The sequence below is a fragment of the Cajanus cajan genome, chromosome 2 (genome assembly GCF_000230855.2).
Source record: "Cajanus cajan strain Asha chromosome 2, NIPB_CcT2T_4, whole genome shotgun sequence".
Classification (NCBI taxonomy): domain Eukaryota; kingdom Viridiplantae; phylum Streptophyta; class Magnoliopsida; order Fabales; family Fabaceae; genus Cajanus; species Cajanus cajan.
The window spans coordinates 13,199,966-13,213,654 of NC_138518.1; the positions used below are offsets into that span (position 1 = coordinate 13,199,966).

General features: G+C 31.1%; 1 protein-coding gene across 16 annotated transcripts; it reads left to right on the forward strand.

Annotated features, from left to right (window-relative positions):
* The first annotated feature begins 1,461 nt into the window (after window positions 1-1,461).
* Window positions 1,462-13,017, forward strand: LOC109789300 (uncharacterized). 16 transcript variants are annotated; one of them, XM_083067929.1, is made up of 9 exons: window positions 1,462-2,752; window positions 3,248-3,441; window positions 3,534-3,628; window positions 4,168-4,259; window positions 4,344-4,464; window positions 4,564-4,645; window positions 6,047-6,261; window positions 9,568-9,635; window positions 11,036-13,017. In XM_083067929.1, exon 1 carries the CDS (start codon window positions 1,475-1,477, stop codon window positions 2,186-2,188), a length of 714 nt encoding a protein of 237 aa, XP_082924055.1. In that variant the 5' UTR covers window positions 1,462-1,474; the 3' UTR covers window positions 2,189-2,752; window positions 3,248-3,441; window positions 3,534-3,628; window positions 4,168-4,259; window positions 4,344-4,464; window positions 4,564-4,645; window positions 6,047-6,261; window positions 9,568-9,635; window positions 11,036-13,017. The 16 variants fall into 16 exon arrangements, with proteins under 16 accessions (XP_082924055.1, XP_082924052.1, XP_082924050.1 ...); XM_083067926.1 differs by lacking the exon at window positions 9,568-9,635 and adding an exon at window positions 8,787-8,852 and having other exon boundaries at window positions 6,192-6,261; window positions 11,036-11,962; XM_083067924.1 differs by having other exon boundaries at window positions 6,192-6,261; window positions 11,036-11,959.
* Window positions 13,018-13,689: the final 672 nt, after the last annotated feature.

Sequence of the window (13,689 nt, forward strand, 5' to 3'; positions counted from 1 at the left end):
TATTTGTCGGATGTTATAAACAAGCTCATGATATAAAAAAAAGTGGCAACTCAGAAAAAGACATCATCGCAAATGCATATAAAATTTACTCGCAAGATGTAGGTGAAAAATTCAATTTTCAGCATGCATGGCTATTATTAAGAGATGAGCCAAAATGGAAATCGGAATCAATGGAGAGCTCTTCCAAACGATCAAAGATTTCAAAATCTGGGCAATACTCAACGTCTTCTAACACAGATGCAGCCAATGATTGTGAAGAATATGACCCAACAACACCAATGTCTCGTCCAATAGGTCAAAAAGCAGCGAAGAGAAAAAGTAAAGGAAAGGTTGGCGAAACATCTTCCAACAAAGAGGAGTTGGAGAACATTACAAAAGCAATGTTAGAAAGAAGTGTTGCAGTAAAGAAATTGGCTGAAGTGAAGGAAGCAGCTAACTTTAGTGCAATGTATGAAATTCTCATGAAGGACACATCTGTAATGACTGAGAAGCAGCTCAAAGATCATGAATTGACTTGTAATTTTATTAGGCGCAAATTAAGAGATTAAATATTATTGTAATTTTAATTTATGCAAATTAGACTAGTTTTTATTGTAATTGAATTTAATTTGTTGCAAACTAGCCGTTATAAACTAGCCGTTGCAAACTAGCCGTTATAAACTAGCCGTTGTAACTAGCCGTTATAAACTAGCCGTTATAAATTAGCCGTTATAAACTAGCCGTTGTAAACTAGCCGTTGCAAACTAGCCGTTATAAACTAGCCGTTATAAACTAGCCGTTGTAAACTAGCCGTTTTTTAACACACTATATAATTGATACACATTTCTTGCATCTCATTCTCAAAGTCTATTTGTTGCTTCCTATTTTCTCTAAAGTTGAGACTTTAGTTTTCCACAAAATGGATTCTGAGAGAGAGTTTGATGCTTTGTTTGAGCAAGTTATAGATGAGGAACTTCAAGACAACACTGACGAACGTATAATGAGATTGGTACTTGAAGACAACACTACTCGTCGAAGGAAAAAAAGATTGATGATTGATCGATGTCGTGAAGAAGGGCACAATCGATTGTTCAATGATTACTTCTCTGGGAATTCAGTTTACACAGATGCTCATTTTCGACGACGATTTTAAATGCAAAGGCACGTCTTCCTTAGAATTGTAGAAGCCCATGGTCATTATGATGATTATTTCAAGATGAAGGTTGATGCAACTCGAAAGAAGGGTCTTTCACCATTACAAAAATGCACAGCTGCAATTCGTATATTAGCATATGGATCAAGTGCTGATAGTACAGATGATTACGTTCGAATTGGTGAAAGCACCGCTGTGGAATGCTTAGACAGATTTGTATCCGGTGTGTGCAACATATTCGGAGCTGAATACCTTAGGAGGCCTAACAATGAAGATGTTGAACAACTACTTCAAATGGGGAATGCACGTGGCTTTCCAGGTATGTTAGGGTCTATTGATTGTATGCATTGGGAATGGAAAAATTGTCCAATTGCTTGGAAAGGACAATTTTGTCGAGATGATCATGGCAAACCCACAATTATGCTTGAAGCTGTAGCTTCACAAGACTTGTGGATTTGGCATGCTTTTTTTGGCACCGCAGGTTCAAATAATGACATTAATGTGTTATATGCTTCGAATGTGTTTAATGACGTTTTGTCGGGACAAGCTCCTGCAGTACAATACATAGTAAATAGGACCCAATATAATATGGGTTATTATCTTGCTGATGGTATTTATCCTGAGTGGGCTACATTTGTGAAGACCATCCCTATGCCACAAGGAGAAAAGAGAAAATTATTTGCCGAACGACAAGAATCGGCAAGGAAAGATGTAGAGCGAGCATTTGGAGTATTGCAATCTCGATTTGCAATTGTGCGTGGACCGGCATGTGCTTGGAGTGTTGATACATTGAAGAATATCATGTATGCATGCATCATACTACATAACATGATAGTTGAAGATGAAAGACGCACATACAATATTAATTTTGATTATGATAATGGTGGTAACGAAGTCTCAACTACCGATATATCTATTGGTCCTCATCCTATTTTTACTGCAACATACTTACAAAGGAGGGCAAATCTTCGTGACAGACAGCAACACCGGCAATTACAACACGACTTGGTGGAACATATTTGGGAACGATTTGGACATCATAATAACAAAAATTAGTGCGTATTTAATTTTTATATTTAATTTTGTTGTAATTTTTGGTATTTCTTTTTATTATGTAATTTCTCTTTATTATGTAATTTTTTTTATTATTGTAATTTTTCGTATTTCTTTTTATCAATAAATTTATTTTTATTATTATAATTTTTAATTTGTTAATTATTCATATTTATATATTATTCATAATAATTAATTTTATAAAAGTTTATCATAAAGTGTAGTGTGAGGTGTCAAAAAAGTATAGTATGAGTTGTAAAAAGTAAGAGTGCTTATAAGCAATTCCTATTAGAGCAAAAATTGTAAAAATGTAATATGAGTTGCTTATGAGTGACGTGGCACAGTAGGACCCATTTAAAGTGGTTGGGAGTTGTTTATTGTAGATGCTCTAATAAGTGATCTTAAAAATCCTATTTCTCTCACGCGCGTTCCCCTATTGTATTCTCTTTCACGACGTCTCTGCTATTTCACTCTCTCATGTCTCCGTCCAGGTTCGCCATCGTGGTCACTACACCACTGTTGATCGCCATTGTGTTTCTGCTACAATCTGTTCATGTTCGTAAAGAGGTATGTGCATTTTGACCCTTAGTGATATGAAAAAAATTAGGAGTAGGGTTCCGCCTCTCGCGCCGCTGTCGATGCCTTCCACAAGGCCTCTGCCCTCCGCGTCCTCGCCGACCTCCTCGACGTCTCCACAACTGCCACCATGCACACCAAGGAGAACGTCGTCTCCGCGCTCATCAATTTGATGCGCACCAAGGAGAGACGCTGTCGCGTTTGACGCTCTCGACTCCGTCGTCAACATTAGGGACGACGGTAGCGGCAAGGGGAAGAGCAAGGAGAAAATGTCTCTATGATTTGGTTTAGAACAGCAATATGTTTCCCTAATTTTTCTATACCTGATTTATTAGTTTTTGATGTAGCAAACTTTGCATTTGGAATTAAATTTGATTGCAAACAAGTTTCTTAAGAATATTCATATGCATGAAGCTTTTCATTATCGTAGGAGTTAGTTGCTGCGCTATTGCATATTCGTGTGTGACCTATACTGTGTTGGTGCAGATATATCAGTTGCCACTGGAGTTGCAGAAGCAACCATTAGAAACTCATACAAGGATCTATATCCCCATGTTTCTAAAATCATACCAAACTGGTATGCAAAGGAAGAGGATTTGAAGAACCTATGCAGCCCTTACAACAAAACAATAGTGACCACATTTAGCAACTTAGAGCCATTGGGACGTTCTGTCCTGAATGTACTGAATTGTTTTATACTTTTAATGAAATGAAATTTGATAATGCCTCTACTATTTATTTAACTTTTATTTGTTTGGCATTTTCCTTGTAGCTAACTGCACATTCATTTTGGTTCACTCCAATTTGAGAATTCTACGGGAGAGGCACCATTCATATAAATAATTTGCTCAATAACCTTCTATGGAAGTAAGTTTATTCTACACTTGCATTGAAATTACTGGGTCATACATAGAGGTTATAACTATTTGTAACTTTGTAGTGTACACAAGATACCTATTGAATCCAAACTTGGCTGACAACTGATTAAAAGCTTTGAATTAAATGTTTGTTTGCATTTATTTTAAGTTTGTGCACAAATTGCAAAATGTTTCTCCCTAAGGTCTCCTAAAATTATAGTGTTTAGCAGTTATCAGCCCCTTCTTGAAGCTTCACTACAGTCGAGGGTGAGCTGCACCAAGTGTAGTGTGTAGTAGTGTTGTTGGATAAGGAGTATTTAGTTTATTTATCAATGACTCTGGATGAAATCATTCTTCTGAGTTGCAAAGGATTTTGTTTTGCATTAAGTAATTATGCAGGTCTACAAAAAATTGAATTCTATTTATTTTCAGCTAGGATTTTTCTCATGTTTAAGAATTAAAAGTCATTTCCATGGGTGAAGAATTTGTATTAGTTATTTCCTATCTTTTGACATGCCTTTTATACACTTAACTGCATTATTATTACAGATTTTAAAGCAAGTTTGGCAGCTGCTCTACGGACTCAAGCAATTGAAGGTGGTTTAAGTTGGTTTGAGCTAGAATGTGTATTGATAGACAAGGTAAGTTACTTTGTAATTTGTATCTGATTGGTTGTCCATTTGCTAGAATATAATATCCTCAATTGGGCATTTTGGATTTTCAAGGAAGGAGAAGCCAAACCAAAAGGCAAATATGTTACAGTATTTGAATGCCCTGGGTTGAAGGGATTCTTAAAGAAACTTAGTGAATTTGCTGAATTGGTGCTATTTACTATTGGTCTAGAAGGTTTGTTCCAAAATATTAAGTTGTTGCACTTGTGCATATTCATCTTTTGGGAATTATGTTTGACATTTCTCAACATGACATGCCTCTAAATTGTCACAGGCTATGCTAGACCGCTTGTTGACAGAATAGACATGGAAAATTGATTCAGTCTACGATTTTATCGGCCCTCAACAATTAGCACGTAAGATGCATCTACCTTATTTCCAATCCACAATTCTGTTTTTATGTAACAAATCTTTTTGTTTTCGTTGCTAGTAGAGTAGCCAACCTACTAAGTCAATTAATATTGAATCCCCTTCTTTAACCGATAAACAAGAGCAGCTTTATCTACTTTGTTTAAAATGTCAAGGTTGGCAACAGATAATAGGCATAAACATATTGAATGTTGTTATATTTTCAAACATTATAAATTTATTTATTTTTATTTAATATTTTATTTATAAGATAGTAAGAGGATTTATAGGAAGACACAACATTACTCTAGAAATAACTTCTAGATAAATGGGTAATTGAAATCCTAATAAACTAAATTCTGAAAAGGATATATATAAAGTCCAGACAGTCTTAAAGCATATTCTCTTTGAATTAGTACAACCTCTCTACACTCAGTTATAGATTTCCTCACTAAGACTAAATCAAAATTTGGAATTCACTATTGAAGGCTATGCAACAGAGCCTTTTATAGTCACTGTCTAAAAAAAAAAGCCTTCTATAGTCATTACAACTAAAAGCTAACTGCTAACAGAAAAAAACTGACCAGATTTAAAAGAACCAATAACTAATAGTTATTTTCTTCTATCTTGTTCTAATTTTAAAATTATAAAATCTTTATTAGTTGTTTAAGAATCACTCCATTATCAATTTTTACCTAAACAACGTTATTCTAAATTTAAAACTATCAATTATGTAGATTTAAATAATGAAGTAAAATTACAAATCTTTTAATATTGGAAACCAAAATTACAGAAAAATCAAGTGAATACTAAAAAGTACAATTTATATTTTATTTCAGTTATTACATTGAATATCTTTCAAAAAAAATATTTAATCATATACAAAATATGGAAAGAGTTTAATAATTTTCCTTGAAAATAAATAGCAGTATTTATGTATTAGTTGTGTAAGAATCACCCCATTATTAATTTTTACTTGAACAACGTTATTCTTAATTTAAAACTATCAATTATGTAGATTTAAATAATGAATTAAAATTACAAATCTTTTAATATTGGCAACCAAAATTACACAAACATCAAGTGAATACTAAAAAGTACAATTTATATTTTATTTCAATTATTACATTGAATATTTTTCAAAAAAAAAAATATTTAATCATATACAAAATTGGAACTTGAGTCAATTCAAAAAAGTGAGAACAAGGCAGAAAAAACACAAGCTTACATCCAAAATTGGATGTCTCACTCAAATAAAAAAGTTTACTTAGCCCCTTATTTTTCTGAGCAAGTCTACTTTCATATAATTGTTTATAAACTTTTTTAAAAAAAGTATTCTCTATCACGAATAGTTTCTCAATACAGTGCTCATTAGCAACTTCTAATTATTTTTCCTGTGGATAATATAGCTATATGCATTTGTTCTCTACATAAACCTCCTCCTATGGAATTCAGATAATTATTAGATAAGTTGTTTAAAAACATTCACTTTCTATTATTGATTATCAATATATTTGATTTTAAACTATAAACATAATATCATTTTATCACTAGGGCCATGGAAGGACATCATATATTAAAGGGTGTAAAGTTGAAGAAAAAAATGAGTTGGGTCTCTCCAAAAGTAAGATATTTTAATCCCAGCAATAATATTTTTTAGGGTGTTTTGTTTTGAATTACCATTACTATTGAAATTGATTTTATATTATTTTTGTAGTCTTATAAATAAAAAAGAAATTATGAGTGTGGATATTATGTAATGAAGACAATGCATACTATTGTTAATTCACAAATAGTATCTAGGTGGGCTGAAGTAAGTTTTACAATTTTGAAAGTTTTTATTTTAAGTTCTCATTTTATATGCTTTATGAATTATTACTAATTGTTCTAATTTTTGTTAACATGTATTTATAGATCGATCACCATTGCCATTAGAAGACATAAACACCATTAGGGAGCAATGGGCCACTTTTTTCATTGACCATTATGTTGACTAGTTTGGACTTATGTTGTATAGTGTTGCATTGACTAGTTCTGACTTATGTTTCATTGAGCAATAGGACACATTTATGTATGTATTTAAAACTTTTTGATTATATATATGGTTGACATTTATCATCCCTTCCCATTTGTATGTAATTTGGTTCATTGAGAAGCAACATAGGAAATGTGAACATTTTAGTTAATTGAAAGCATTTGAATTACCTAGTATTTATTAATTTGTAGGTTTTATTCTAGGGCACTCTCAAAATAAGCAAAATATTTATAAAAAAAAATCAGCACTTTTAAGATTGATTAAGCCATAACCGATCTTAAAAACTAGACTTTTAAGATCGGTTATGCCATAATCGATCATAAAAGTTGAAAATTCAAAAGGTTCTATGTAAACGCTATGACTTTTAAGATTATTAAAAAATAAGACTCTTAAGATCAATTATCTAATAACCGATCTTAAAAGCATACTTTTGAGATCGGTTAATAACCGATTTTAAAAGTCAGATTTTTAAAATCCTCTCTTTTAAGATCGGTTGGAAAATCAATTTTAAATGTCAAAAAATAACCGATTTGAAAAGTCTTTTTTCTACTAGTCTCACAAATTATCTCTTCTAATCTTGAGCTTTTATGACATTGTATGATCTAAATGTGATATATAGATTTATACCGATGATATAAAGTTGATATTAGTTTTATTAGGAAGCTAAGATGATTATCTATGACTTCTATGTTTACCTTAAGAGTTGATTTTATCTCCTACTATTTTTAAAAATTACAAAATCATAGTATTTTAGCCTAACTCTGATAACTTGACCTTTGCTCACTAATTTGAACATAACTTGAGTTATAGAACTCTTTTTTTGGGTGATTCTAGTGTCATTGGAAAGCTAACATCAAAGCATAAAACTCTTATAAATAACATGAAACCTAATTCGGCCATTTAAGGGCTCTCGTAATGCTTATAAGTGTCATATGTTATATTTCACACAGAACCTAAGACTCTTCTTGTGACTAACATAACTTCATCGTTTCTTAACATTTTTATGTAATTATTATATCTAAAATATAGTCCCAAATGTCTACGTTCCAAAGTAACAAATGAATTCTTTTTTGGTTTATCTCAGAGCATTCATCTAAATACTGAGATGTGTTGGTACTAATATTTTCAAAATCAAACAATGCACACCAAATCTCTATATCATACACTCAAAACCCCAAAATCCATACATAACAACCCTAAATCTTAAAACACACAATCTTAATATCATTTTAATCAATGCAAACCAATATGAGTCATAGTATACAAATATAATTCCAATCAATTTCATACTCAAGAAACTCTCCTTAAACAGATAGCCTAAGGCTTAGGATTCACCTTTCTACCCTTATCTTTAATACATTATTAAGACTTGATAATTCTTCTCCTCCTACCTAGAGTGACGAGTCTTAAGAAGTTATCTTTCTCTTGTAGCTTTTGTCGTCAATCTGCACTTTCCCCCATGACTTCCTCTGATTCTCCTTATGTGTGTTATGGATTTTTAGAATGAGTGCATAATGATCCGACCTTAAGTATTTTCCCCTTTTAAATTAGACTCCAAGTTAGACCTAAAGTATAGCCTAATTATTTCTAATGATCTCTTCCCCTTTCTATTTTATTAATAAAATATATATTTTTGTTTCTAATTATTGTAATTAATAATTTATTTATTTATTTTAAAAAAATAATAGGATGTTATAGTTACAAACCATGAAGTACTAGGATTCATGAAACTATTTGTGACTTTAATCAACAACACAACTAGTTAACAAAAAGAGAATGACCTATATGAATTTATGGATAGGTCATTTATTTTATCTTCGACTTTATTTTTCAATAGTTCAATCAGTGATATGTTTCTTGTAACATCCCAGTTTTTTCAAATTGGTTAATAAAATATTTTATAATTAATTAATTGGGGTTTAAAATATTCTGAGTGATTTGATAAGATAATATTTATTAATTATCTTTCTAAATTCAAATATGTAAGGTTAATTAGTTAGGCTTTTTACTAACAAGCTACACACACGGGTGGGAGTTATGATTTTGTTTAAATACATTAGTGATGCTAGGTTTGCCTAACATGTGATCTAACCATACATTGTGATTTGAAAAAGTAAGCGAACTAGAGGCAATCGGAGTGGAACTTGGAGAGCAGAATCTTGAAGCTAGCATTGATTAAGGTAAAGGGGGAGTGAGAACCACACTTCAAGGTGTAGGGTAACTATTGGGTAGCAGGATTGACCCCCTAATCCTTGGGATGTGTATGTATGTTGGAGAAGGATTAAACCTGATCCTTTTTGTGAACCTATATGAAATTGAATGTTTTGTAAATGATAGAAGTGTGTATTGACGTGTTGGTTATAAGAATTGTATATAATCATGAATCTGAGTGCTTGTGGGTTTATAGGGAACCCTAAGGATGTATCTAAACCCTTAGGTTGGAGCTAATTCATAATAATTGTATATAACATGACTAAAACATGGACTAACTAGACTATGGAAACCCCTTTAATAGATTAAAATGGTAGAAATTGTAACACCCTATTTTTTATAAAACATAATATAGGTATTTTATTAATAATTTTGATACTTTATTTTTATTAATAAGAGTTGTTCGATATTTATTTTATTATTATTTACTATATTTGTGATAATTAAATATTTTGAATTTAGTAACTATTGGTTATTATTTTATATGAATATATGTTGTGAGGTTTTATAATTAAAGGTTATATTATTTATTTATAATAAGGCAAGGGAACTTATTTTTGATAACCATGGTTTACATTTTTACTAAAGGGTTAATGGGAGGTTAAGTTTTAAAAAGAAAAAAAAAAGAGAAAGCTGATTTATTTTACATTTTACATTTTTCTCACGTACGCATTTACGCTCTAGAGCTCGGAGAACCAAAAGGAGAAGGAAACCACCCCAGATTTAACCATTCATCTTTTCTGCTCAACAAGGTAAGGGAGAGTGAGAAACCTCGCTTTGGGTGTGGGAATGTATGTTAGGTAGTGAGATTAGTCCCCAATCTTGTGTTTGTTGTATGCTCATGCATGAGGGGTTTTCCTCAATTGTGTCTGTTTCATCTATTGTTCTTCTTGTATGTAATTAGTTGTATGAATTGCTTGAATGAATGATTAATTTCAATTTTAGAATTGTAATTGTATGATTTGAGATCTTTATGGGTTCCTATGAGAAACCCTAAGGGAATGCATTGGTAGTTATAAGAGAAGATTGTTTGAAGATGTAATTGTATGAGTAAATTGTATTGTTTTAAATGTTTATCGTATGATTTAGAACATTTTTACCGATTGTATGAAGAGATCAATGATTTGGATACAAAATGCAAAAAAATGTAGATATGTAGAGTTATGATCGTAGAAACCACACTAAGCGTCATTTTTTGCACTAAGCATCAAGGTGACAAAAAGTTGATAATGTTGTCTGTAACCCTCAGGCTAAACGTGAGCCTGAGGCTTAGCGTGGCGCACGCTGAGCATGGCTCAACCAGAGAGTTAAAATTACTCTCTATAAGCCTTGCGCTGAGCGCCCAATCTGGGGTTGACCGCTAGTTGTCCTATTATGCTTCTTTCCTTCTTTGTTTGATGAATTCTATTGGTGTAATATGAATCATGTGTTACTTCTCTCTTGTGATCTATGATATGCAATAATGTGAATCTCTTGTGTTATTCAATGTTATCCTCTAATGAATATAATTAATGAGTATGTGATGTGAGAAAATTTGATACGGCAGAATGACATGATAACGTTATATGATATAATGAGATATGATAATGTGATATGAGAATGCATAGAGTCTTGATTTACATGCATCATTTGCATAAATATTTTTAAGGGTACGATATGGAATACACCGCCAGGGAAGGCCCCCTTGTATAAAAGCTTTGGGATTAGTCCTTGGGGATAGCTCGGTTTGTAAGTCCTAGTCTCGCCCATTGTGTGCATGAGATGTATCTTGTAGGGCTTAGCTATCCCGACTAGACCATGGTAGTATGTCTTTCTAGTGAGAGTGCTTAGAGGGTGTGACCCAGCATGTACTCCTAGACTACTCTACGTGTATTGCTAGCGGTAATGCACCATGTGATGTGTTACTGACGCCACATGCATGATAATATGTAGTCTATGTCCATTACATGTGCATTTTTAATGTTATATGTTAAAGTGATTTTTATGTCTCGGATGAGTGGGATGTGATATTGTTGTTAATCTATTTATGCTATGTACATATACTTGTCTTGTTTGTGTTGACTATCCGGTGTGTATTCCTACACCATGAGCTAGAGTGAGATGTTTCTCACTCCCTTTTCTTTTGTATTGTTTTCCTTTGGTTGTTATACAGGTAATCATCAACATGAGGCTGAGAATATTGGTGATGAAGCTTAGGCTTCAATGTTGGGCTTTACTCTGATAGGACATGTGATATCAGGGCGTAGATATGATTAGATTAGGATGTTATTTCTATTAAATTATTTTGAAAACCTTAGCCTTATTTCTTTTGTAATTTCCGTTGATTATGTTATTTGTTTAAGTTATGGATATGGTACTCTCTATCTAAACACGTTTGGTATTTTAATAATGAAAGATTAAGTTACTCAGATTTTATTAATTATGTGTTTATGGTATACAGGGTAGAGGGTGTCACAAAAATCCTACAAGCCACATATTTGAAAAAAAATCGTGAATTATGCAAAATAAGTTTTACTAATATCGCATCGCGCAACAACTTGGTCTTATTGGGCACAAGTAAATTAGAATGCTCACGACCTCGACCATGTCAGGGGTGGGCTTGGTCTCGTTAGGCGTGAAAGTCCAAAATACTTGCAATGTCATTGACACCAAGGCGCAAAAGCTCTAAGGGTCCTCTGGATGCATCTCATTGGGTGTAGGGAGGATTACACCAAGCATGATTTCCTACTAGGCTCACGGCCTCGCGTGTGTCGAGCGTAGGTGTGTGTTGCCAAGCACAATTCTTTGTTTGAACCTAATTCTTATATGTCACTACAAGAAAATGACGATTTTGCGACGGTTATATGGCCTACATTGCGACGGTTAGAACTGTCGCAAAGACAACATTGCGACGGTTTGGGAACCGTCGTAGAATTGTCCGTCACCAGGCAATTTTGCGACGGTTATCAGAACCGTTGCACAAACCGTCGCAAACTTGGAATTGCGACCCTTTCATCAACTGTCGCACCAACTGCCTCTATATTAGCATTGCGACCTTTTCATCAATTGTCGCACCAACTGCCTCTAAATTAATATTACGACTCTTATTTTACCTGTCAAAAATTATTTTTTTTTAATTTTAATAAATTTATTAATGTAACAATCCTCATATTTGGCCTCTCAAGGGTTCTATTTCACAATATTTCACTATTTAACGTGTTTTATCCTTACTTGTGCAATTTCTGGGAAACTTCCCAGAAGGTCACCCATCCCTTTACTACTCCAGGTCAAGCACACTTAATTGTGAAGTTCTGATGAGTAAGCTACCGAAATGTATATGTATGTTGTCAGTATAACTTATACAAATTAATTCATTTAAGTTATCCTCAAATATACAATCTCATATTTGTACTATAATAATAATATATAATAATTTTATATTATGAATAATAATAATAATAATAATAATAATAATATATTTAGTTATTCTTTATTTATATGTACTTACTTTTATAATTAACATCTACTTATTTCTATTTAAAATTATAACTTAAATTATTTAATTTTATAATTTATAATGATAATATAATTTATAAAATTATAAATATTTATTTATTACATACTTATAAATTAAATTTTAATATTTTAAATAATTATTAATTAATTTAATATATTTATTTACCTTAAATCAAACATATAAAATTCAAAAAAATGTATTTATCCTTGTTTTATTTTCTAATTATCAACTATTAATAAAATACTAACTTAAAATCTTATCTAATTATATATAATATTCTCATATCAAATTTAAAAGTAGATATTAGTTATACAAAAATATTAAGATCATATAGTAAATTGTCAATAAGATTTTAGTTAAATAATTTAAAATAATTAATGTTTCAATTATATTGTTAATTAGAAAATAATTTATTCCAAAACTAATTAAATTTTTTTATATTAATTATTAGTAAAATTTAATAACTTTTAAATTAACAATTAATTGGATTGATGAAATTCAACACACACCATGAGTTATTGAGCAGAATAACTTTACCAAGAGTTATTTTGTAAGTTATCTTAAATCAAACATATAATATTCAAAAAATGTATTTATCCTTGTTTTATTTTTTAATTATCAACCATTAATAAAATACTAACCTAAAATCTTATCTAATTATATCATATATTTTCATATCAAATTTAAAACCAGTTCTTACATTTTCGACAAATATAAATTTTTCTGAAATATTCCATCAATAATATAGCTTTTCCTACAAAAAATTTTCTCATCGAAAATATAGATTTTCTGACCGATTGAATTTAATTTTATAAGAAATCATCTTCGATTAATATAACATTTTGTATATATGATTTAAGAGTAAAAGATTTTCAATTTAACGGTTGAATTTACAAAATTCACATTTAATATAAAGTTATTGAGCAGTGTAACACTTAGTAAAATTTACACCGATGTAATTATAACCCCCCTCATATATATATATATATATATATATATATATATATATTAAATGTGACTTTTACTAAGTATTACACCACTCAATAACTTTATATTAAATGTAAATTTGGTAAATCCAACTGTTAGATTGAAAGTTCACATCTCTCATAGATTATATATACAAAACTTTATATTAATCCAAAATGATTTGATACTTCATTTTTATAAAACAAAATTAATGTAATATATTCATTTCAAAATACACTAAAATATAAACACTTTGATTACCTTCCAGTTGTTCAATTTTAACAAAATTTGATATACACTTATAAAGTGATATGAACTTTCAATTTAACGGTTAGATTTACAAA

Excerpts from the sequence above, each read along its gene's own strand:
- LOC109789300 (XM_083067929.1), top strand. The coding sequence starts at position 1,475 with ATGCATTGGGAATGGAAAAATTGTCCAATTGCTTGGAAAGGACAATTT.